This window comes from Erythrolamprus reginae, unplaced genomic scaffold (assembly GCF_031021105.1).
Source record: "Erythrolamprus reginae isolate rEryReg1 unplaced genomic scaffold, rEryReg1.hap1 H_33, whole genome shotgun sequence".
In the NCBI taxonomy this organism is placed as follows: Eukaryota; Metazoa; Chordata; class Lepidosauria; order Squamata; family Dipsadidae; genus Erythrolamprus; species Erythrolamprus reginae.
In genome coordinates this window covers 243,278-266,499 of record NW_027248488.1, presented here as the reverse complement: position 1 = coordinate 266,499, position 23,222 = coordinate 243,278, and the positions used below count along the sequence as shown (strand labels likewise).

Here is a 23,222-nt window from a genome sequence, read left to right as displayed (position 1 = left end):
CTGCGGGAGGCCGGCAAAGTTTGCTTTGAAAGTCGGCCCCCTCGCGCCCATGGCTTCTTGTCGCTTCCCCGAAAGCACCGTCGCTTCCCCGAAAGCGCGCTCCTCATCTGCTAGCCAGCCCGCGGGGGGGGGGGGGGCGGGGAGGCGCCGGCAGCAGAAGGGAAGGGAGCTACGGCCGCCCCTGCCTCCCCACGGTGCCTCCGGCCCCCTCGGCCTTTCGGCGCTGCCCCCCGCCCGCCCCCTCTCCTCCTCCGCTGTCTCCTGCCTTTCGGCGTGGCTCCTCCCGCACCCGGAACGCAGGAGACAAAAAATGGCCCAACTCTCGTTCTCTCTCCGTTCTTCTCAGCGGAGGCCAGCGAAGGTGATATTCAATGTCGGGAGCGCGCGGGCGGTTGCGCGCGCTCCCTACCCCCCTGCTAGCTGCTCGGAATATTCAAAATAAGAAAAACCTTCGCCGGTGAAGGCTTTTCTTATTTTGAATATTCCGAGTGGCTAGCAGGTGGGTAGGGAGCGCGCGCAACCGCCCGCGCGCTCCCGACATTGAATATCACCTTCGCCAGCCTCCCCTGAGAAGAACGGAGAGAGAACGAGAGTGAGTGAGAGCAACAGACAGCAAGATAGAGAGAAAGTGAGAAAGAGAGAGAGAGAAAGGGGGGAGAGAAAGAGATAGCAAGAGAGAGAACAAGAGAGAGAAAGAGTGTGAGAAAGAAAACAAGAGAGAGAGAGAAAGCAAGAGAGAGAGAGAAAACAAGAGAGAAAGTGAGAAAAAGAGAGAAAGAGGGAGGGAGAGAGAAAGAGAGAGAGAGAAAGAACAAGAGAGAGAGAAAGAAAATAAGAGAGAACAAGCGAGAGAGAGAAAGAAAATAAGAGAAAAAGAGATAGCAAGAGAGAGAAAGCAAGAGAGACAGATAGGGAGAGGAAAGGAGAGAGAGAAATGAGAACAAAAGGGAGAAAAATGGAGAAATGATTGAGGCAGAGAATGAGAGGAGAGAGAAACAAAAGAGAGAGAGAGGGGTGATTCTTGAAGCATATGGTAAAAAGCACCCAAATAATAAGAAATGCCCCCCAGCCCACACCTCTTTTTGAAAAGAATAAAAGAGAAAAAAACCCAGCCCTCAACTGTTTTTGGAAATGGTTCCAGTGTGTATACACACACACACATAAGGGGGGGAGAGAGACAGGGATGGAAAAAGAGGAGAAGTGAGAGGGAAAAGGAATGAGGGAACAAGGGAGGAAGAGAGAGAAATGACAAACATGAGAGAGAAAAGGGGGAAAGACAGGAGAAGTACCCAGAAATGAGATATAAATTTGAGTAGGGATGATTGATGATTGACTGTATTTATAAGGGGATGTTACATGGGATTGTATATACGAGGGGGTTATGTATGTATGTATGTATGTATGTATGTATTTATTTATTTATTTATTTATTTATTTGATTTGTGTCATTTTGGTTGGTGGTGTGCCCCAGGATTTTGTAAATGTAAAAAATGTGCCGCAGCTAAAAAAAGGTTGAAAATCACTGCTCTAGGCTACAGCGTATGTATATATACATACATGCGAGAGTTATCTATCACACCTGGGTTTATACCTAACTCATCTAAAATTGAACTGCAGCAGCTCCACCGACATGGCAAGAATATGAAACCAGCCTAGTCCTCAAGGCCTCTGAGGAATGCTAGAAAAATTCTATTAGGTAAAGGTAATTTATGGTATATTTTCCAGATTTTTGGGTTTTTTATGTTTATGTAACCAATGTTTCCAAACTGGACAGATTGGTAAGCTGGTAGGGGTTTGTTTGGTAAGAACCCAGCCAAGGGTATTGCTGACCATTCAGACTTCATTTTATGGAAATTCTCATTTATTGTGATGCTTTCACTTAAAGAGAAATATGGAATAACATATAACTACTATACAGTGTATTTTGTAAAATACAGCATCTGTTGTTTGGCAATAGTTAATCTTTTTTTTCACTCTTTATTTGTAGAAGAGACAGACCTCTGATGTGGTAAGTAACCTTTCATTTAGAATTCTGATAATTAGGTTTAGACGGCACATACGACATACAAGTATTTTCTCTTAATCATATAGAAACATAGAAACATAGAAGACTGACAACAGAAAAAGACCTCATGGTCCATCTAGTCTGCCCTTATACTATTTCCTGTATTTTATCTTAGGATGGATCTATGTTTATCCCAGGCATGTTTAAATTCAGTGACTGTGGATTTACCAACCCCGTCTGCTGGAAGTTTGTTCCAAGGATCTACTACTCTTTCAGTCAAATAATATTTCCTCACGTTGCTTTTGATCTTTCCCCCAACTAACTTCAGATTGTGTCCCCTTGTTCTTGTGTTCACTTTCCTATTAAAAACACTTCCCTCCTGAACCTTATTTAACCCTTTGACATATTTAAATGTTTCGATCATGTCCCCCCTTTTCCTTCTGTCCTCCAGACTATACAGATGGAGTCCATGAATTTCCTGATAAGTTTTATGCTTAAAACCTTCCACCATTCTTGTAGCCCGTCTTTGGACCCATTTAATTTTGTCAATATCTTTTTGTAGGTGAGGTCTCCAGAACTGAACACAGTACTCCAAATGTGGTCTCACCAGCGCTCCATATAGCGGGATCACAATCTCCCTCTTCCTGCTTGTTATACCTCTACCTATGCAGCCAAGCATCCTACTTGCTTTTCCTACTACCCGACCACACTGTTCACCCATTTTGAGACTGTCAGAAATCACTACCCCTAAATCCTTCTCTTCTGAAGTTTTTTCTAAAACAGAACTGCCAATGCAATACTCAGATTGAGGATTCCTTTTCCCCAAGTGCATTATTTTACATTTGGAAACATTAAACTGCAGTTTCCATTGCTTTGACCATTTATCTAGTAAAGCTAAATTATTTACCATATTACAGACCCCTCCAGGAATATCAACCCTATTGCACACTTAATTTGAAAGTTATGGTTATTTCCTCAGAAATAGAATAGAATAGAATTCTAGAAATCAGTCCTCTTGCATTCAGGAGAATTTTAATTCTGAGCAGATGGCGCATTTCGTTCACTCTTGCAAACTACACATCATGTGCAAGTGTGCAAAGGCTGAGTCACTCACATTTATGAATTCCGGGAGTAACAAATATCTGTGTGTATTCCCTTCACGGGAAAAAAAAGTAAAATGTTTTAGACGTTTGTTTCTGTTCTCCACCCCATAACAAGTCATTTCTTCAAAATACAATAGAGGTCTTCGTGAGGATCAGAGATAAAAATCTGACCCACGTCTTTCCCCATCATATACCGGTAGTTTTCTAGATGTGGCCTTTGGATTTCATTTAAAAAAAATAAAAGGCATGGAACAAGAAAACGATTGGGGTCAGTTGCAATTTAATGAACACTTTGTAAGTAAATAAAACATGAATCAAATACAGTAATACCTCGTCTTACGAACTTAATTGGTTCCCGGGGGAGGTTCGTAAGGCAAAAAGTTCGTAAGACGAAACATTGTTTCCCATAGGAATCAATATAAAATGAATTAATGCATGCAAGAAAAAAAACACGCAAAAAAACGCAGCTGCCCGGCTGTCACCGTTTGAAACAGCCAGGCGCTTCTCAGCATTCTCCCAACGCCGAACCCGGAAGTTCGGCAAAACTTCGGGTCCAGGTGGCTGCCAAGAAGCCCCACTGCCCAACTGTCACCTTTTGAAACAGCCGGGGGGCTTCTCAGCGTCCTCCCGAATCGGAACGCAAAACCCGAACTTTTGCCGAACTTCTGGGTTCGGCGTTTGGGAGGCCGCCGAGAAGCCCCACTGCCCGGCTGTCGCCTTTTGAAACAGCCAGGGGGCTTCTCGGCGGCCTCCCGAATGCCGAACCCAGAAGTTCGGCAAAAGTTCGGGTTTGGCGTTCGGGTTCGGGAGGACGCCGAGAAGCCCCCCGGCTGTTTCAAAAAGCGACAGCCGGGCGGCGGGGCCTCTCGGCGGCCATCCAAACCCAAACTTTTGCCGAACATCTGGGTTCGGCGTTCGGGTGGCGGGTTCGTAAGATGGAAAAAGTTCGGAAGAAGAGGCAAAAAATTTCCGAACCCCGGGTTCGTATCTCGGATTGTTTGTATGGCGAGGGGTTCGTATCACGAGGTACCACTGTATAATTAGCATTGCATTAAATACTACGTATGTAATGTGAGGCATAGAAAGACCCTTGTGATTTCTCAAATAAAAGTGTTTACAATAAAGATAATATATTAGTAGCATTATTTTTTTGTATAACCATGTGGCTTTTTTTATTTCCTAGCACACCGAAGCCATAGAAATCTACTGGGTGAAAATAGACTGCAGTGTGACTTCCAGGTTTTCCCGTAATGTCATCACGAGTCGAGCTGTGAATCGGGCCAATGTGTCCAAGGAAGCTCAGTTTGATGTGGAGCTGCCCAAAACAGCCTTTATTTCAAACTTTACCTTGTATGTGCATCGTTTTCTTATTTCTCTATGCTTTGGAGATCAGTTTAGCAATAATGAAGCCATTCAGAGGCTGTTAGCAGAATAGCTACCATGAATCATAGAGTTATACAAGATGTTGTAGCAGTCTAAGCCAATTATCTATTCAAAAGAGGAAATCTAAAAACTAAGGCAATGATGGCGAACCTATGGCACGGGTTCCACAGGTGGCACGCGGAGCCATATCTGCTGGCACGCAAGCCGTTGCCCTAGCTCAGTTCCAACGTGTATATGTGTGGTTTTTGGCGCAGACAGAGGCTCTGGGAGGGCATTTTTGGCTTCCAGAGAGCCTCCGGAGGGGAAGGGGGAGCTCCTTCATACTCTCCAATCTTAACAGTCTAATTAGCTGGTTTCATCACAGCATTATTCTTTTTAATGACCGCCTGTTGCACAAGCTCCACTGAAACAGACAGGCCCTCTGTTTAGAGTTTTTACCAATCTCCTGCAATATCCAGAAAGGTCTTCCGTTCTCATTTCTCCATTAGGTTTTCAGTCCTATAGGAGCAGCATCCTTTCCAGTCTCTGTTATACCTCTCAACTATTTCCTTTACTTTATTTATTTATTTATTAGATTTGTATGCCGCCCCTCTCCGTAGACTCGGGGCGGCTCACAGCAATAATAAAGACAACATAAAAACAAATCTAATAATTTAAAAAACACTAAAAACCCCATTATTAAAAGCAAACATACACACAAACATACCATGTATAAACTGTATAGGCCCAGGGGAGATGTCTCAGTTCCCCCATGCCTGACGGCAGAGGTGGGTTTTAAGGAGTTTACGAAAGGCAAGGAGGGTGAGGGCAATTCTGATTTCCGGGGGGAGCTGGTTCCAGAGCGTCAGGGCCGCCACAGAGAAGGCTCTTCCCCTGGGTCCCACTAAATGACATTGTTTAGTCGATGGGACCCGGAGACGGTCAACTCTGTGGGACCTAACCAGGCGCTGGGATTCGTGCGGCAGAAGGTGGTCCCGGAGATATTCTGGTCCGAACTGAAGGGGGAGGGGGCGGGGAAACAACTTTTCTGCACACATATTCAGATATCTGATGTATCCTTCAATAGGACAATTGATGGCGTCATTTATCCCGGAATCATAAAGGAAAAAGAAGTTGCGCAAAAGCAGTATCAACAAGCTGTTTCAAGGGGCCAGACTGCAGGGCTCGTAAAGTAAGTATTTACACCCAATCGGTTTCCTTATTTCGCTTCCTGTCCTAGGTATTTATTTAATAAGCGGATGCTAAGTCAATGAACAAAGAACAAATAAAAGTATGAAATGGTGGGCTACAGGAGCATGAGGAAATGTGACCATCGCTTGAATTTTATGAATCTGACTCTGTTTACCATGTGAAGGGCTGCTGGAAGAAAAACGGAGAAATTCAGTGTTTCGGTCAATATTGCATCATCCAGCAAAGTTACTTTCCAATTGACTTATGAAGAACTCTTGAAGAGAAAGTTTGGAAAATACGAGATGTTTATCAAAGTCAACCCAAAACAGCTTGTCAATAAATATGAGGTAAGCTCAAATGTCGCTTTATCTTGTAGCTGTAGTTGATAAAGTTTGTGAATTGTGCTCAGAACTATTAATTTAGAGACAAATGGTTCTCTAAACACTTCTCCCTTAGACTCTCCACGATTGACCTCTCCAGGCTCCTAAGAGGCCAGTAAGGGGCGTCCATAAGTGCACTGGTCTGCCTTTCGTCCCCTGTCCAGTTGTCTTTCCTTTCTTTCTCCTATCTTATATATTCTCTTCCTTTCATATATCCTCTCCTCTAAGTTCACTTTCACCCTCTTTTATATTATCACATGTCTATTTTTCTTCCTATGTATTTGTGTATTGGACTAATGAATAAAATAAAATGCATAAATAACTATGAAATCAATTCTTTTTTAATGTTTTGTTTACAATTTACATTACTGGTCAATCTGATTTTTTTTTCTTGGCCTTGTTAATGTCAACATAATTTTAAAACATTATTACAGATTGAAGCAAACATCTTTGAGCCCCAAGGCATTAGCGAACTTGAAGTTGAAGGCACATTCCTCAACAACGAACTGCTACCAGTTGTGAAACAATCTTTTTCAGGAAAAAAGGTATGGTTATTGTTATTATTATTATTACCTCTGAGACCGCCTTCTGGTGCATGAGTCCCAGTGACCAGTTGGGTCCCTCAGAGTCAGCCTTCTCCAGGTCCCTTTGACCAGACAATGTTGTTTGGTGGGACCTAGGGGAAGAGCCTTCTCTGTGGGGGCCCTGGCCCTCTGGAATCAACTCCCCCCGGAGATTCACACTGCCCCCACCCTCCTCACCTTCTGTAAAAGCTTAAAGACCTAATTATGCTGCCAGGCCTGGGGCCATTAGATCCTAGTTCCCTGGCCGACAAACGTAGTATGTTTTCTTGTGTGAATGGCAATGAATGATTTTAAATTTTATTAGAGTTTTTAAAAGTTTTGAAGTTATATTAATTGGATTTTTAGATATGTATATGGCATATTGTTTTCGACATGTTGTGAGCCGCCCCGAGTCCTCAGTGAGGGGTGGCATACAAATCCAATTAATAATAAATAAATTATATCACAGCTGAATTTGAACGGTCCAAAGAGGCAGAAGTAGATTTTTTTTTCTCGTTTTCCTCCTCTAAATCTAACTTGTGTCTTATTGTCCAGAGCATCTTATAATCCAAAATATACAGTATGCCTCTAAAACCTCCCAAGGCCTCCTTCCTTAGAAACACTACATGTATAGTAAAGGAATCAATAGCTATTAGTTACAAGCTGTTTATTACTTCAGGTATTGAATATTTTAGTTGTTCTAATAAGTCCACAGAGAGGGGCGGCATACAAATCCAATTAATAAATAAACAAATAATAAATAAATAAGTATACCCATGCACTACTTGCAAGCTTTTTGTAAATGTTGTAGGCCTCTAGTTCATTGTTGTAAAGAGTGAACAAAGAACAAAATGGGCCTTTAAATTGATAATGCATGTTTGGAAGTAATCTTTGAATATAAATTGCAGAAGATGTGCTGAGAAATATTATGGATATTGTTGGTCTGTCTCGGTGCAGCTAGGCTACGAGACCTTCGACATACGCTGAGCAGAGATTGAGGAAGAGTGTGGATGTGTGATACAGCCAGTAATGGCACAGACTTATGCTGATGAGTGTAACTCTGGCCCTGGGATCAGGTTGCTGCTACTCAATGCCAGGTCGGTGGTAAATAAAGTTCTCCTCATCCGGGATTTGATCCTGGATGAAGAGGCCGACCTGGCATGTATTACTGAAACCTGGCTGGGCCCAGAGGGAGGTGTTCCTCCCTCTGAAATTTGCCCAGCCGGGTTTCAGATATGGCATCAACCTCGACCCCAGGGAAGGGGGGGAGGAGTGGCTATTATAGCCAGGGAGAGCCTTTACCTACGTAGACTCATTGCTCCGGAAATTGCGGGTTGCGAGTCTCTCTTGATGAAGTTGGACTTAGGGGTTCAGGTGGGCTTATTTCTCACGTACCTGCCTCCCAGCTGCGTGTCAAAAGCCCTGCCTGTGCTACTCGAGGAGGTAGCCGGGTTGGCGGTGGAGTTCCCCTGACTTATTGTCCTGGGGGACTTCAACCTGCCGTCACTCGGCGAAACCTCTGGGTTGGCACAGGAGTTCATGGCCACCATGACAGCCATGGACCTGACTCAAGTAGTACAGGGTCCGACTCACGAGGGAGGGCACGCACCTGACACGGTATTCCTTTCCGAGCAACTGAGTAATGGTCTGAGACTAAGGGGCTTAGAAGCATTGCCTTTGTCATGGTCAGACCATTTTCTACTACGGCTTGACTTCCTGGCTCCAATCCTTCCCCGCAGGGAGGCGGAACCAATGAAGATGTTCCGCCCCAGACGCCTGATGGACCCAGAGGGCTTTCAGACGGCGCTTGGGGTTATACCAGAGGCACTTGTCCACAGTTCGGCAGAGTCTCTTGTGGAAGCCTGGAACAAGGCCGCAGCGGAGGCTCTCGACCGGATTGCGCCTTTGCGACCTCTCCGTGGCGCTAGACCCCGTAGAGCTCCATGGTTCAACGAGGAGCTCCGGGAGTTGAAACGCCAGAAGAGACGTCTATAGAAGCGATGGAGGAAGAGTAGGTCTGAATCTGATCGAACACTTGTAAGAGCTTTTATTAAGACTTACAAAGTGGCGCTCAAGGCGGCAAGATGCGCGTACCATGCCGCCTTGATTGCATCAGCGGAATCACGCCCGGCCGCTCTGTTTAGGGTGACCCGCTCCCTTCTTAATCAGGGGGGAGTTGGGTAGCCCTTGCAGAGCAGTGCCGAGGATTTTAACACGTTTTTCGCTGATAAAATCGCTCATATCCGGGCCGATCTCGACTCCAATTGGGAAACAGTCGACTGACAACGAGTCAGTCAAGGTGACTGGGGCACGTACTTGTCCACCTGTCTGGGAAGAGTTTGATCTGGTGACACCTGATGAAGTGGACAAGGCCATTGGATCTGTGAGTTCCGCCACCTGCTTACTGGATCCGTGTCCCTCCTGGTTGGTCTCGGCCAGCAGGGAGGTGACACGGAGCTGGGTCCAGGACATTACCAACGCTTCCTTGGGGAGGGGAGTTTTTCCAACTCTCTATAAAGAAGTGCTTGTGCGCCCCCTCCTCAAGAAGCCCTCCCTGGACCCAGCCATACTTAATAACTATCGCCCAGTCTCCAACCTTCCCTTTATGGGGAAGGTTGTTGAGAAGGTGGTGGCGCTCCAGCTCCAATGGTCCTTGGAAGAAGCCGATTATCTAGGTCCCCAGCAGTCGGGTTTCAGACCCGGTTACAGCACGGAAACTGCTTTGGTCGCGTTGATGGATGATCTCTGGCGGGCCCGGGACAGGGGTTTATCCTCTGTCCTGGTGCTCCTTGACCTCTCAGCGGCTTTCAATACCATCGACCATGGTATCCTTCTGCACCGGCTGGAGGGATTGGGAGTGGGGGGCACTGTTCTTCAGTGGTTCTCCTCCTACCTCTCTGGCCGGTCGCAGTCGGTGTTAGTGGGGGGTCAGAGGTCGACCCCAAGGTCTCTCCCTTGTGGGGTGCCTCAGGGGTCGGTCCTCTCCCCCCTGCTATTTAATATCTACAGTGATCCCTCCAGTTTCGCGAGGGTTCCGTTCCAAGACCCCTCGCGAAACTCAATTTTTCGCGATATAGCGGTGCAGAAGTAAAAACACCATCTGCGCATGCGCACCCTTTTTTTCATGGCCGCACATGCGCAGATGGTGGAGTTTGCGTGTGGGCGGCGGGGAAGACCAAGGGAAGGTTCCTTCGGCCACCCAACAGCTGATCTGCTCCGTAGCACGGCAGCAGCGAGGAGCCGAAGATGGGGTTTCCCCTTTGCCTGGGCAACAGGGAAACCCCATGTTCGGCTCCTCGCTGCTGCCGCGCTACGGAGCAGATCAGCTGTTGGGCGGCCGAAGGAACCTTCCCTTGGTCTTCCCGCCGCCCAGGCAAAGGGGAAACCCCAAGATCACTTGCCGCTTGCCATTCACCCGCCCGCCCGGCTGCTTGCTGCTTGCCACTCACCCGCCCGCCCGGCTTCCGCTTGCCGCTTGCCACTTGCCGCTTGCCGCTCACCCGCCCGCCTGGCTGCTTGCTGCTTGCTGCTCACCCGCCCGCCCGGCTTCCGCTTGCCGCTTGCCGCTTGCCACTTGCCGCTTGCCGCTTGCCGCTTGCCGCTTGCCGCTTGCCGCTTGCCGCTTGCCGCTCACCCGCCCGCCCGGCTTCCGCTTGCCGCTTGCCGCTTGCCGCTTGCCGCTTGCCGCTTGCCGCTTGCCGCTTGCCGCTTGCCGCTTGCCGCTTGCCGCTTGCTGTTCACCCGCCCGCCCGGCTGCTTGCTGCTTGCCGCTTGCCGTTCACCTGCCCGCCCAGCTGCTCGCTTGCCGCTCGAGAGCAAGAGGGGGAGAGATAGAGAAAGAGAGAGAAGGAAAGAAAGAGATGAGAGAGGGAGGAAGAGAGTGTGAGAGAGGAAGAAGCAAGATAGAGAAAGAGAGAGAGAGAAAGAAAGATGAGAAAGGAAGGAAGAGAATGACGTCATCGGGTGGAAAAATCACGATATAGCGTTTCGCGAAGATCGAGATCGCGAAACTCGAGGGATCACTGTACATGAAACCGCTGGGTGAGATCATCCGAGGGCATGGGGTGAGGTATCATCAGTACGCTGATGATACCCAGCTTTACATCTCCACCCCATGTCCAGTCAACGAAGCAGTGGAAGTGATGTGCCGGTGTCTGGAGGCTGTTGGGGCCTGGATGGGTGTCAACAGACTCAAGCTCAACCCGGATAAGACGGAGTGGCTGTGGGTTCTGCCTCCCAAGGACAATTCCATCTGTCCGTCCATTACCCTAGGGGGGGGAATTATTGACCCCCTCGGAGAGGGTCCGCAACTTGGGCGTCCTCCTCGATCCACAGCTTACATTAGAAAACCATCTCTCAGCTGTGGCGAGGGGGACGTTTGCCCAGGTTCGCCTGGTGCACCAGTTGCGGCCCTATCTGGACCGGGACTCATTGCTCACAGTCACTCATGCCCTCATCACCTCGAGGTTCGACTACTGTAATGCTCTCTACATGGGGCTACCTTTGAAAAGTGTTTGGAAACTTCAGATCGTGCAGAATGCAGCTGCGAGAGCAGTCATGGGCTTACCTAGGTATGCCCATGTTTCGCCATCACTCCGCAGTCTGCATTGGTTGCCGATCAATTTCCGGTCACAATTCAAAGTGTTGGTTATGACCTTTAAAGCCCTCCATGGCATTGGACCAGAATACCTCTGAGACCGCCTCCTGCCGCACGAATCCCAGCGACCGATTAGGTCCCACAGAGTGGGCCTTCTCCGGGTCCCGTCAACTAAACAATGTCGGTTGGCGGGCCCCAGGGGAAGAGCCTTCTCTGTGGCGGCCCCGACCCTCTGGAACCAACTCCCCCCGGAGATTAGAACTGCCCCTACTCTCCTTGCCTTTCGTAAGCTCCTTAAGACCCACCTGTGTCGTCAGGCATGGGGGAACTAAGACATCTCCCCCGGGCATATACAATTTATGAATGGTATGTATGTATGTATGTGTGTTTAGAAATGGGGTTTTTAAAATGTTTTTAGTAGAAATTTAGATTTGTTGTAAATTGTCTTTTGCACTTTGTTGTGAGCCGCCCCGAGTCTGCGGAGAGGGGCGGCATACAAATCTAAATAAACATAAACAAACATAAACATGACAGTAGTATTACCTTTGAAAAGTGTTCGGAAACTTCAGATCGTGCAGAACGCAGCCGCGAGAGCCATCGTGGAGCTTCCAAGATTCGCCCACGTTTCTTCAACACTCCGTGGTTAACATTGGCTGCCGATCAGTTTCCGGTCACAATTCAAAGTGTTGGTTATGACCTTTAAAGCCCTACATGGCAATGGACCAGATTACCTCCGGAACCACCTGCTACCGCACAAATCCCAGCGACCGATAATGTCCCACAGAGTTGGCCTTCTCCAGGTCCCATTGACTAAACAATGTCGTTTGGCGGGCTCCAGGGGAAGAGCCTTCTCTGTGGCAGCCCCTGCCCTCTGGAACCAACTCCCCCCAGAGATTAGAACGGCCCCCACCCTCCCTGTCTTTCGTAAACTACTCAAGACTCATTTATACCGCCAGGCATGGGGGAGTTGAGATAGCTCTTCCCCCTAGGCCATTACAAGTTATGCATGGTATATTTGTGTGTATGTTTGGTTTTATAATTGGGGGGTTTAGTTGTTGTTTTTTTTATTATTGGATTGTACATGCTGTGTTTATTATTGTTGTTAGCCGCCCCGAGTCTGCGGAGAGGGGCGGCATACAAATCCAATAAATTATTATTATTATTATTATTATTATTATTATTATTATTATTACATATCTACATATCTACAAGCACAAAGCAGAAATAATCAACAAACCGCATATAGCAAGCACTAAACAAAATGCACTCCCCACTCAAGGTAAAGGCAAAAGCTACCCAGCGTCATCAACAGGAGAGAGTACTGGCGCCCTCTAATGGCTAGCCAGCCAATGTCCTTAAAGTGATATTACAACTGTGAAAGTACAAACTACAATTGGCAGTTTAACATACATGGCAATCCCAAATATCAGTACGTACCATGTACTACCAGATCAGTATCCTGGATCTCTAATGCAAGCAAAACTTCTCCAGATTCTGCTTTCCTCATTTGCTGAAATCTAAAATGAAGAATTATTCTTTTTTAAGGGCCACGTATCATTCAGGCCTACTATTGAACAACAACGGACCTGCGACAATTGTACAACTACTCTGCTACAAGGAGATTTTGTCATCAAGTATGATGTGAACAGAGATTCTCCTAATAATTTACAGGTAACTCTAATTGTTTGTGTAATACATCAGCACAAAAACAAATCCAGATGAAAAAACCCTACCACAAATGAATACCATCTTGTTCAATATTTTTTAGGTAGTAAATGGATACTTTGTACACTTCTTTGCACCAAAAAACCTTGAACGTTTACCTAAGAATGTTGCCTTTGTCATTGATGTCAGTGGTTCCATGGGTGGAAGGAAAATTCAGCAAGTAAGTAAAAAAACACAATTTCTTGTAATATTGTTAAAAGGATGGTAAATTGTACGGCAGATAAAATCAGGCCCCGCAATATTTTACTCCAAGTTATTTTTGCGTTGCAAGGTTTACACATATAGTAAAGTATGTAGCATAGTAATATAATTGAAATGTACACCTTTCTGCTAAGCCTTCGTTTATAGGTTTCGATTTAGGCCACGCCCCTTCCAAACCTGGGGCGCACCTTGTTCAAAACTGGGCTGCACCCATGGCGGGCGAGTGTGCACATGTCACTGCTCACAGTCACTCATGACCTCATCACCTCGAGGTTCGACTACTGTAACGCTCTCTACATGGGGCTACCTTTGAAAAGTGTTTGGAAACTCCAGATCGTGCAGAATGCAGCTGCGAGAGCAATCATGGGCTTCCCTAGGTATGCCCATGTCACACCAACACTCCGCAGTCTGCATTGGTTGCCGATCAGTTTCCGGTCACAATTCAAAGTGTTGGTTATGACCTATAAAGCCCTTCATGGCACCGGACCAGATTATCTCAGGGACTGCCTTCTGCCCCAAGAATCCCAGCGAGCACAGATTTAGGTCCCACAGGTTTTTTTTTATTTATTTATTTATTTATTTATTTATTTATTTATTTATTTATTTATTCTTTGTCCAATATACAATACATATGGAAGAGAATAGACATTAAGCAATATATATAACAATAGAAAGTAAAAAGAAGAGAAGTAGATGGGAGAGCGAGAATATATATGATATAAGAGATAAGGAGAGAATATATATGCTATATATATATAATAGATAGATAGATAGATAGATAGATAGATAGATAGATAGATAGGTAGATAAGGAGGGAATATATATGATATATTAGATAAGGAAAGACAATTGGACAGGGGACGATAGGCACATCAGTGCACTTATATACGCCCCTTACTGGCCTCTTAGGAACCTGGAGAGGTCAATCGTGGAGAGTCTAAGGGAGAAGTGTTGGGGGTTGGGAGTTGACACTATTGAGTCCAGTAATGAGGTCCACGCTTCGACAACTCGATTGTTAAAGTCATATTTTTACAGTCAAGTTTGGAGCGGTTCGTATTAAGTTTGAATCTGTTGTATGCTCTTGTGTTGTTGCGGTTGAAGCTGAAGTATTCGTTGACCGGAAGGACGTTGCAGCATATGATCTTGTGGGCAATGCTTAAATTGTGTTTTAGGGTTAGGGTTAGGGCCATCTGGCGGGACCCAGGGGAAGAGCCTTCTCTGTGGCGGACCCGGCCCTCTGGAATCAACTCCCCCCCCTGGAGATTAGGACTGCCCCCACCCTCCTTGCCTTTCGCAAACTCCTAAAAACCCACCTTTGCTGCCAGGGATGAGGAAATGGATTCCCCTCAGCCTCTCGGTTTTGTGTATGGTGTGTTTGGTGTTGTATGAGTGTTTTTAATCAAGGGTTTTTAACTGTTTTGCTTTTTAATCATTGGGTTTGTATTTTGTATTTCTGTTGTGAGCCGCTCCGAGTCTTCAGAGAGGGGCGGCATACAAATCTAATAAATAATAATAAAATAATAATAATGTGGACTTAGGAGCTGATAGCTTCTGTCATATAACAACTTAACTTGCCATTCAAATATTTAAAGAGACAACCTCCTCCCAAACAAAACATTGATTATTGGCAGTAGGGAACTACATTTTTAAACTAACCAGGAAAGTAAAAAAAAAAAGAATTGTTTTCAATTGGCTAATAAACTATAATAAATTAATAAACCATATAGTTTATTATATAAACTATAATAAATTAATAAACCATTAGACCCTAGCCCCCTGGCCAGCAGAAATGAATTATTTTAAATGTTATTAGAGTTTTTAAAGGTTTTAAGCTATATTAATTTAATTTGTTAGATATGTATATTGTATATTGTTTTGATATGTTGTGAGCTGCCCCGAGTCCTCGGAGAGGGGCAGCATACAAATCCAATGAATAAATAAATAAATTGGCAAGAAACGTTCGTAGCAATATAATGTGCTGGTATAGATAGTTCACTTAGACAAAAGGAACGCAGGATTTATTTATTACTTTATTTATTTATTTTGCCAAAATACACATTGAAGAGAATAGATATGTAGTAATATCGGTAAGGAAAAGAATAGAAGAAAAGATATAAAAGTATAGGTGAACATTTATTTATTCATTCATTCATTCATTCATTTATGTATATGTATCTATGTATCTATGTATCTATGTATCTATGTATCTATGTATCTATGTATCTATGTATCTATGTATCTATGTATCTATGTATCTATGTATCTATGTATCTATGTATCTATGTATCTATGTATCTATGTATCTATGTATCTATGTATCTATGTATCTATGTATCTATGTATCTATGTATCTATGTATCTATGTATCTATGTATCTATGTATCTATGTATCTATGTATCTATGTATCTATGTATCTATTTATCTATCGATCTATCGATCTTTTTATTTATTTATTTATTTATGGATTTGTATGCCACCCCCTCTCCGCAGACTTGGGGCGGCTAACAACATATTTGAAAGGAAGATAAGATAAATGAGATAAGGAGAGACAATTGGACACGGGACGGAAGGCCCACTGGGGCACTTATGTACGCCCCTTACTGACCTCTTAGGAACCTGGAGAGGTCACTCGTGGAGAGTCTAAGGGAGAAATGTTGGGGGTTAGGGGTTGACACAACTGAGTCAGGTAATGAGTTCCACGCTTCGACAACTCGGTTGCTGAAGTCATACTTTTTAAAGTTAGGTTTGGAGTGGTTAATATTAAGTTTGAATCTGTTGTGTGCTCTTGTGTTGTTGTTGCTGTTGAAGCTGAAGTAGTCATTGACAGGTAGGACGTTGCAGCATATGATCTTGTAGGCAATGCTTAGATCGTGTTTTAGGCGACTATGGAATAATCTCTGGAACACTGTAGCTAGATTGGATTATGGAGCAGAATCCTTTGTCACTCAAATATTTTTTAAAAAATAATTCTAGGCAAGGGAAGCCTTGACCAAAATAGTGGAAGACTTAAAAGAAGAAGATCACTTTAATATCATCCTGTTTGAAAGTTCAATTTCAAAATGGAAAGATCACTTAGTTCAAGCTACTCCAGAGAATGTGAACAAGTCAAAGGAATTTATTAAAAAGATAACCGATTTGGGACGTAAGTAGAAAAAGAAAGAAAAAATTAAAGTTAAATTGCTATATTACGATAAGTTTAAAATAAAATGGCTGTACTAAAAACATTTAATTAAAAAAGAAGATTTTGATTTTTTTTAAAAAAATATTTGAATCCTCATTTTCGTCTTTTTTTAAAAATGAAACCCTTCTTCCACTTTTTAGTAACAAATTATCATGATGGTTTAATGACTGGCATTGAAATGCTGAATAAAGCTCATGAATTGAAATCTGTCCCTGAACGAAGTGCCTCTCTGGTGATCACATTATCTGACGGGGCTGCAAACGTAGGTAAGTAGGAGGACGGATGAACGTGGAAATAAAATCACTATTCATTCTCCTTGTTTTCACATAGTTTTCTCCACACTATATTAGACGCCTGGAGGCGTCTGTAATATGGTAAATGATTTAGCTTTACTAGATAAATGGTCAAAGCAATGGAAACTGCAGTTTAATGTTTCCAAATGTAAAATAATGCACTTGGGGAAAAGGAATCCTCAATCTGAGTATTGTATTGGCAGTTCTGTGTTAGCAAATACTTCAGAAGAAAAGGATTTAGGGGTAGTGATTTCTGACAGTCTCAAAATGGGTGAACAGTGCAATCAGGCGGTAGGGCAAGCAAGTAGGATGCTTGGCTGCATAGCTAGAGGTAATAACAAGCAGGAAGAGGGAGATTATGATCCCGCTATATAGAGTGCTGGTGAGAACACATTTGGAATAATACTGTGTTCAGTTCTGGAGACCTCACCTACAAAAAGATATTGACAAAATTGAAGGGCTCCAAAGACGGGCTACAAGAATGGTGGAAGGTCTTAAGCATAAAACGTATCAGGAAAGACTTCATGAACTCAATCTGTATAGTCTGGAGGACAGAAGGAAAAGGGGGGGTCATGATCGAAACATTTAAATATGTGAAAGGGTTAAATAAGGTCCAGGAGGGAAGTGTTTTTAATAGGAAAGTGAACACAAGAACAAGGGGACACAATCTGAAGTTAGTTGAGGGAAAGATCAAAAGCAACATGAGAAAATATTATTTTACTGAAAGAGTAGTAGATCCTTGGAACAAACTTCCAGCAGACGTGGTAGATAAATCCACAGTAACTGAATTTAAACATGCCTGGGATAAACATATATCCATCCTAAGATAAAATACAGAAAATAGTATAAGGGCAGACTAGATGGACCATGAGGTCTTTTTCTGCCGTCAGATTTCTATGTTTCTATGTTTCTATGTTTCTATGTTTCTATGTTTCTATGTTTCTATGTTTCTATGTTTCTATGTTTCTATGTTTCCATGTTTCTATGTTTCTATGTTTCTATGTTTCTATGTTTCTATGTTATTGTTATTAATTATTTTTTATTTATTCATTTGTCCAATACACAATACATATGGAAGAGAATAGACATGAAGTAATATATATAAAGATAATATGTAAAAATAGAGGAGAAGATATATGAAAGGAAGAAAATATATATGATATATGAGATAAAGGAAAGACAATTGGACAGGGGACGAAAGGCACACCGGTGCACTTATGTACGCCCTTTACTGGCCTCTTAGGAACCTGGAGAGGTCAATCGTGGAGAGTCTAAGGGAGAAATGTTGGGGGTTATGAGTTGACACTACTGAGTCCGGTAATGAGTTCCACGCTTCGACAACTCAATTGTTAAAGTCATATTTTTTACAGTCAAGTTTGGAGCAGTTCATATTAAGTTTGAATCTGTTGCGTGCTCTTGTGTTGTTGCAGTTGAAGCTGAAGTAGTCATTGACCAGTAGGACGTTGCAGCATATGATCTTGTGGGCAATACTTAGATCGTGTTTTAGGCATCGTAGTTCTAAGCTTTCAAGACCAAGGATTGATAGTCTGCTTTCGTAGGGTATTCTGTTTCAAGTGGAGGAGTGAAGGGCTCTTCTGGTGAAGTATCTTTGGACATTTGCAAGGGTGTTAATGTCTGAGATGCAATATGGGTTCCAAACAGATGAGCTGTATTCGAGGATGGGTCTGGCAAAAGTTTTGTAAGTTTCAGTTTCAGTTTAATCAGATTTGTATGCCGCCCCTCTCCGCAGACTCGGGGTGGCTCACAAGCTCTGGTAAGTAGTGTGAGATTGCCAGAGCAGAAGCTACGTAGGATTAGGTTTAAAACTCTTGAAGCCTTCTTGGCTATGTTGTTGCAGTGGGCTTTGGCACTTAAATCTTTTGTTATTAGTATACCGAGATCTTTAACCGAGTGGGGATTATCTGTGATAATTAGATTATTCAGTTCATATTTGGAGTTCACATTCTTCTTCCCAGAGCATTTGCTAGCTGAGATTTGGAGTTGACTTCAACCCTCAGAATTCTCCAGCCAGTTGTATTCTGGGAGTTGAAGTAACCAGATCTTAAAGTTGCCAAGTGTGTAGACCCCTGTTGTAGAGACATGTATTAAAATTACAGGATTGCTCTGTCCACAAACACATTTCAGATCATTGTACTATGTAACTGTGCTTTGTGATCCTTCCTGTACAGGTGTAACTGATTCCAGACAGGTTGAAGAAAATGCTAAGAATGCAACTAAAGGAAAATATCCTATCTACAATCTTGGATTTGGTCATTCTGTGGATTATGCATTTTTAGAGAGAATAGCAACAGGGAACAATGGTGTCGCTCGCCGCATTTTTGAAGACTCAGATGCAGCCTTACAACTACAGGTAGAAGAACAAGCATATGAAAGGTTGATATTTATATGTATGATGAAATATTTCTGCAGCAGAGAAAGGACACGGAGAACAAGATATGGTAACAACACTGCCCTTACTTGGATTCAAACACACAAAAAAACCAGATGTGTTCTCTTCTCACCTGTTCTGCCTAACTGGCTCAGGCAATGCGTAACAGTCCAAGGAAAAGAAATCAAACACACACATGCTCTGCTAATCAGCAAACTTGTATTAGGTAAACAAAAAAGGGTTACTCAAAACAGTTCGTAGGCTTACTTCAGCCGCATACAAAAACACAGGAAAAAACAAAGACAACCTGAAATGAGCAAATACGTTGCAGGAGTCCTTTTGAATCTTTGGACCAAACAGCAAGTCCCAGAGTTTTCACCTCCCACTTGTCGGAAAAAGCTGGGTTGAAAACTCCAATGGCACAGAACAGAAACTTCAGAGCAGGAACCAGAAAATAACACAGATAAACAGCCACAGTTTGCCCTGGGCCTTTGTTCCCTTTTATCCCGCTAGCCCTCATTAAGGGAACCACACCCAGCCCTCAGTATAAGAACCACACCCAGCCCAGGTGCTCCTATAATGACTTGTAATACTCCTTAAAGTGATCCCTTCTTTGCATAGCTCTTCAGCTACATAGATCAATATATTGATCTGCAGAAGAACCCAGGGACGAAAGACTGTCTGAGGGACTGCATGCCAAATCCCCTGGGCTGTCTGCTGAATCCTGCGTCCCAGTGGTCTCGTTCTCCTGGCTGTCTGCCACATCTTCCTGGCTGTCAGCCAGGCTTTCGCATTCACTTTGTGCCGCGTCGCTCCCATCTGTGGGAGCAACAGCTGGCCCAGGCCCAAACACAACATCCCCACTTACCCCAATTTCCTGTTTGCCATCTCAAAATTGTAGGAATTACAGTGGTACCTCGACATACGAGTTTAATTCATTCCAGACCCGAGCTCGTAAGTCGATCAATTCGTATCTCGAACGAATGCCTTTAGACTTTGTTTTTCATGCCGAGATAACTGGAAGCAAGGAGATTCTTGCGCCAACTAGCGGAAGCTCGGCTCATATCCCGAATTTGAGCTCGGGTGTCGAACAGAAATTCCGCTCGCGTTGTGGCTCGTAACTTGGAATACTCGCATGTGGAGCAGCTCGTATCTAGAGGTATCACTGTCTACTCCAAATGAAGTTTGGTAGCAGCTTCTGTTGGTCATGATATGTATTGATTCTCCAACAGAGCAGCATGGTGGCCTAGCAGTGAAGACACTCACCTCCCATTTGGAAGGTTAAGAGTTCAATCCTAGGTAGCGGCAGATGTTTCTTGCCCAAAGAAAAATGTGAGGGTCACCCAGAAAGTAATGCACCACATTTTTTTCTTCAACAATTATTTATTGAGCACAATGAAACTTACACACAAGAAAGTGTTCTGTCAGGCTCTCTGGTAGAATCCTCCCAAAAATTCACAGGTACAAATTTCAGACACACACACCTTTGAAAATTCAAAACAATGTTCTTTATAATGAAAATTCACTTAAACCAAGCCCTCTTTTGGTATAGCAAAGAGCACTCGTCTCCAAACAAACTGGTAATTTGTACAAGTCCCTTATCAGTTCTGTGATACTTAGCTTGCAGCTGTGAGGCAAGCACAGTCCTTCTTCTTTCACAAAGTGACACACACTTTGCTCTGGTTTAGTTTCAAAGCAGGGAAAAATCAGCACACAAAGATCAAAGTCAGTAAAGCAGTCACGACAAACAACGATCAGATAATCCTCCACAATGGCCAAACCCACAGGCTGCTCTTTATAGCAGCCTCACTAATGACCACAGCCCCACCCAACCACAGGTGGCCTCATTTTCTTTGATAATAATCTCTCAGTTGTTGTTGCCTATGCATTGCTCTCCGCATGCGTGGCTGTATCATTAACTCTTGTTCTGAATCCAAGGAGGAGCTAGAGAATTGATCTCCTTCTGAGCTGTCTGCCACAGAGGAGCCTTCATCAGCAGATTCCACCGGGGGCAAAACAGGCCTGCAGCATGTGGATGTCTCCCCCACATCCACAGTCCTTGGGGCAGGAGCTGGGCCAGAGCTAACCACAACAGAAAGAAGGAGGTTTCTTCTACACTCCCTATTGTTCCACGTAATCTCCGTCCCATTCTATGGCCTTCCTCCAGCAAGACACAAGGGCGTGGATGCCTTGTCGGTACCACTCCTTGTTCTGGTTACAAAGCCGTTTCTGCACTGCCGAACCGTCTTCTAATAGCCTCACCCTCTGTGCCCAGTGATTAATTGTACTTCTGTCGATTGCAGATTCTCCATAAACTCTACACAAACATTTGTGAATGTTCCCAACAGTTTCTTTCTCTGCAGTGAGAAATTCAATGACGACACGCTGCTTCTAACATACATCACTTACAGACGCCATTTCGAAACACTGCTACAGCTACAGTATTTGTCTGAAGAAACGCAAAATTTACACACGCACTCCTGACAACTCAAATATTGTATATCTAAAGTTTCGCATTCGTGCCATTACTGTAGGCTGAGAAAAAAAATGTGGTGCATTACTTTCTGGGCGACCATTGCTGCAAACTCCACTTCGGCACCAGGAAGGACATCTAGCCAGTATTCATCTGGCTAGCGTACTTAGCCTGGTCAGGTTGAACACATTATTTTATCCCCTAGTTAGGGCTTTAAAAAAACCTTTATTCGGAGAGAGTAGCAATGGAAGAGCTTGCAAACCAGTAAAAGCTGGGAACATCATTAGCACCTGGAATGAAACATTTGGAGCAAGTAGAGCAATGGAAAAATACCTGCAAAGACTTAGGGCTTGGAAAAGATTCTTCGCAGAGAGTAACAATGAAAGAGCTTGCAAGCCGGTAAGAGCTGGGAACATTGTTAGCACCTGGTTAGGGCTGGAAAGAAACTTACTCGGAGCAAGTTAGAGCAATGAAAAAAATCCTGCAAATACTTAGGGCTTGGAAAACCTTATTTGCAGAGAGAATCAATGAAATAGCCTGCAAGGTAAGAGCTGGGAAGATCAGTGTTCCCTCTAATTTTTGGGGGGGGGTGGGCAGAAAAGTATAGTGTCTGAGCGGCAGTCCCTTTGGGACTGGGTGGCACAGAAATAATAAATAAATAAATAAATGAATGAATGAATGAATGAATGAATGAATAAACAAACAAACAAACAAACAAATTAAAAAACCACCCTGTTTTGCCTCAGAGAATTTCAAAATAAAATACTGTACTGTGTGTCTATAACAGTGAGCTCATAATAGGGCAACTCTATCAATATCAAAATGCCACTTAAATAGTTGAGCTAGTTTCAAACTAGATTTTGATTTTCTTTCTCTCTTCCTTACTCCCATTCTTTTTCTTTCTCTTTTCCTTCCTCTCTTTTTTCTATCTGTTTCTCTCTCTTCCTCTCTTCCTCTCTCTCTCCTTCCCTCTCGGTTTCTGGGCAGGTTTGGAAAACTCTGAGTTGATGATGATTTTTAAGTGAGCGATTGCTCACTGCTCAGCTTAGAGGGAACTATGGGGAAGATCCTTGGCAGCTAGTTACGGCTGGGGGGAAAAAGCTACCTTCAGAATATAAGGCGCACCCAAATTATCAGGCTCTTTTAGGTGTGTCTTATACTCTGAAAAACACGGTTAGTCTAAATGCTATTGTTTTTTCATTCCATATCATACTTCATACTTTCCTGGCAAAATTAATAACAAGTGAGAGGCTTGGTTTAAAAAGGCAAGAAAAAGTCATTTGTTTATATCTGTGTCCCATTAAAAATTGTGGTTTCTTTCTTTGAAAAAGCTGCTCACATCAGGAAAATTTATCTCATGAGAGCCTACACCAGGGACCATATGATGAATGAAAGTAGAATTTTAATTCTTTAATTCATCATATATGAGGAATGAAAGTAGACCTTTCATTGATCATATATGATGAATTAAAGAATTAAAATTTTTAATGAGATCAAAATTATAGAATTAAAGTTTTAATTAAGAATTAAAACTCATCAGATGTGATGACTCTATTATTAACATGTATAGTAACACAGTCCTAATTTTTGTACTGTGCAAGTTTAATATTATTGTTATATCTAAACTTACATGGTTTATTATTATTATTATTATAATTATTGTTGTTGTTGTTATTTATTAGATTTGTAGGTCACCCTTCTCCAAACACTCGGGGCGGCTCACAAAATACTATATAATACAGAGAGGGGTGGCGTACA

General features: G+C 43.5%; 1 protein-coding gene across 1 annotated transcript in view; it reads left to right on the top strand.

The window, feature by feature from the left end:
• Positions 1-23,222, top strand: part of LOC139155617 (inter-alpha-trypsin inhibitor heavy chain H3-like) — a 55,233-nt gene that overhangs the window by 3,327 nt on the left and 28,684 nt on the right. The window contains 10 exon segments of the mRNA XM_070730818.1: positions 1,988-2,008; positions 4,292-4,458; positions 5,558-5,662; positions 5,846-6,008; positions 6,476-6,586; positions 12,747-12,872; positions 12,970-13,086; positions 16,102-16,270; positions 16,450-16,575; positions 18,792-18,973. Coding sequence (XP_070586919.1) covers positions 1,988-2,008; positions 4,292-4,458; positions 5,558-5,662; positions 5,846-6,008; positions 6,476-6,586; positions 12,747-12,872; positions 12,970-13,086; positions 16,102-16,270; positions 16,450-16,575; positions 18,792-18,973 — 1,287 coding nt within the window.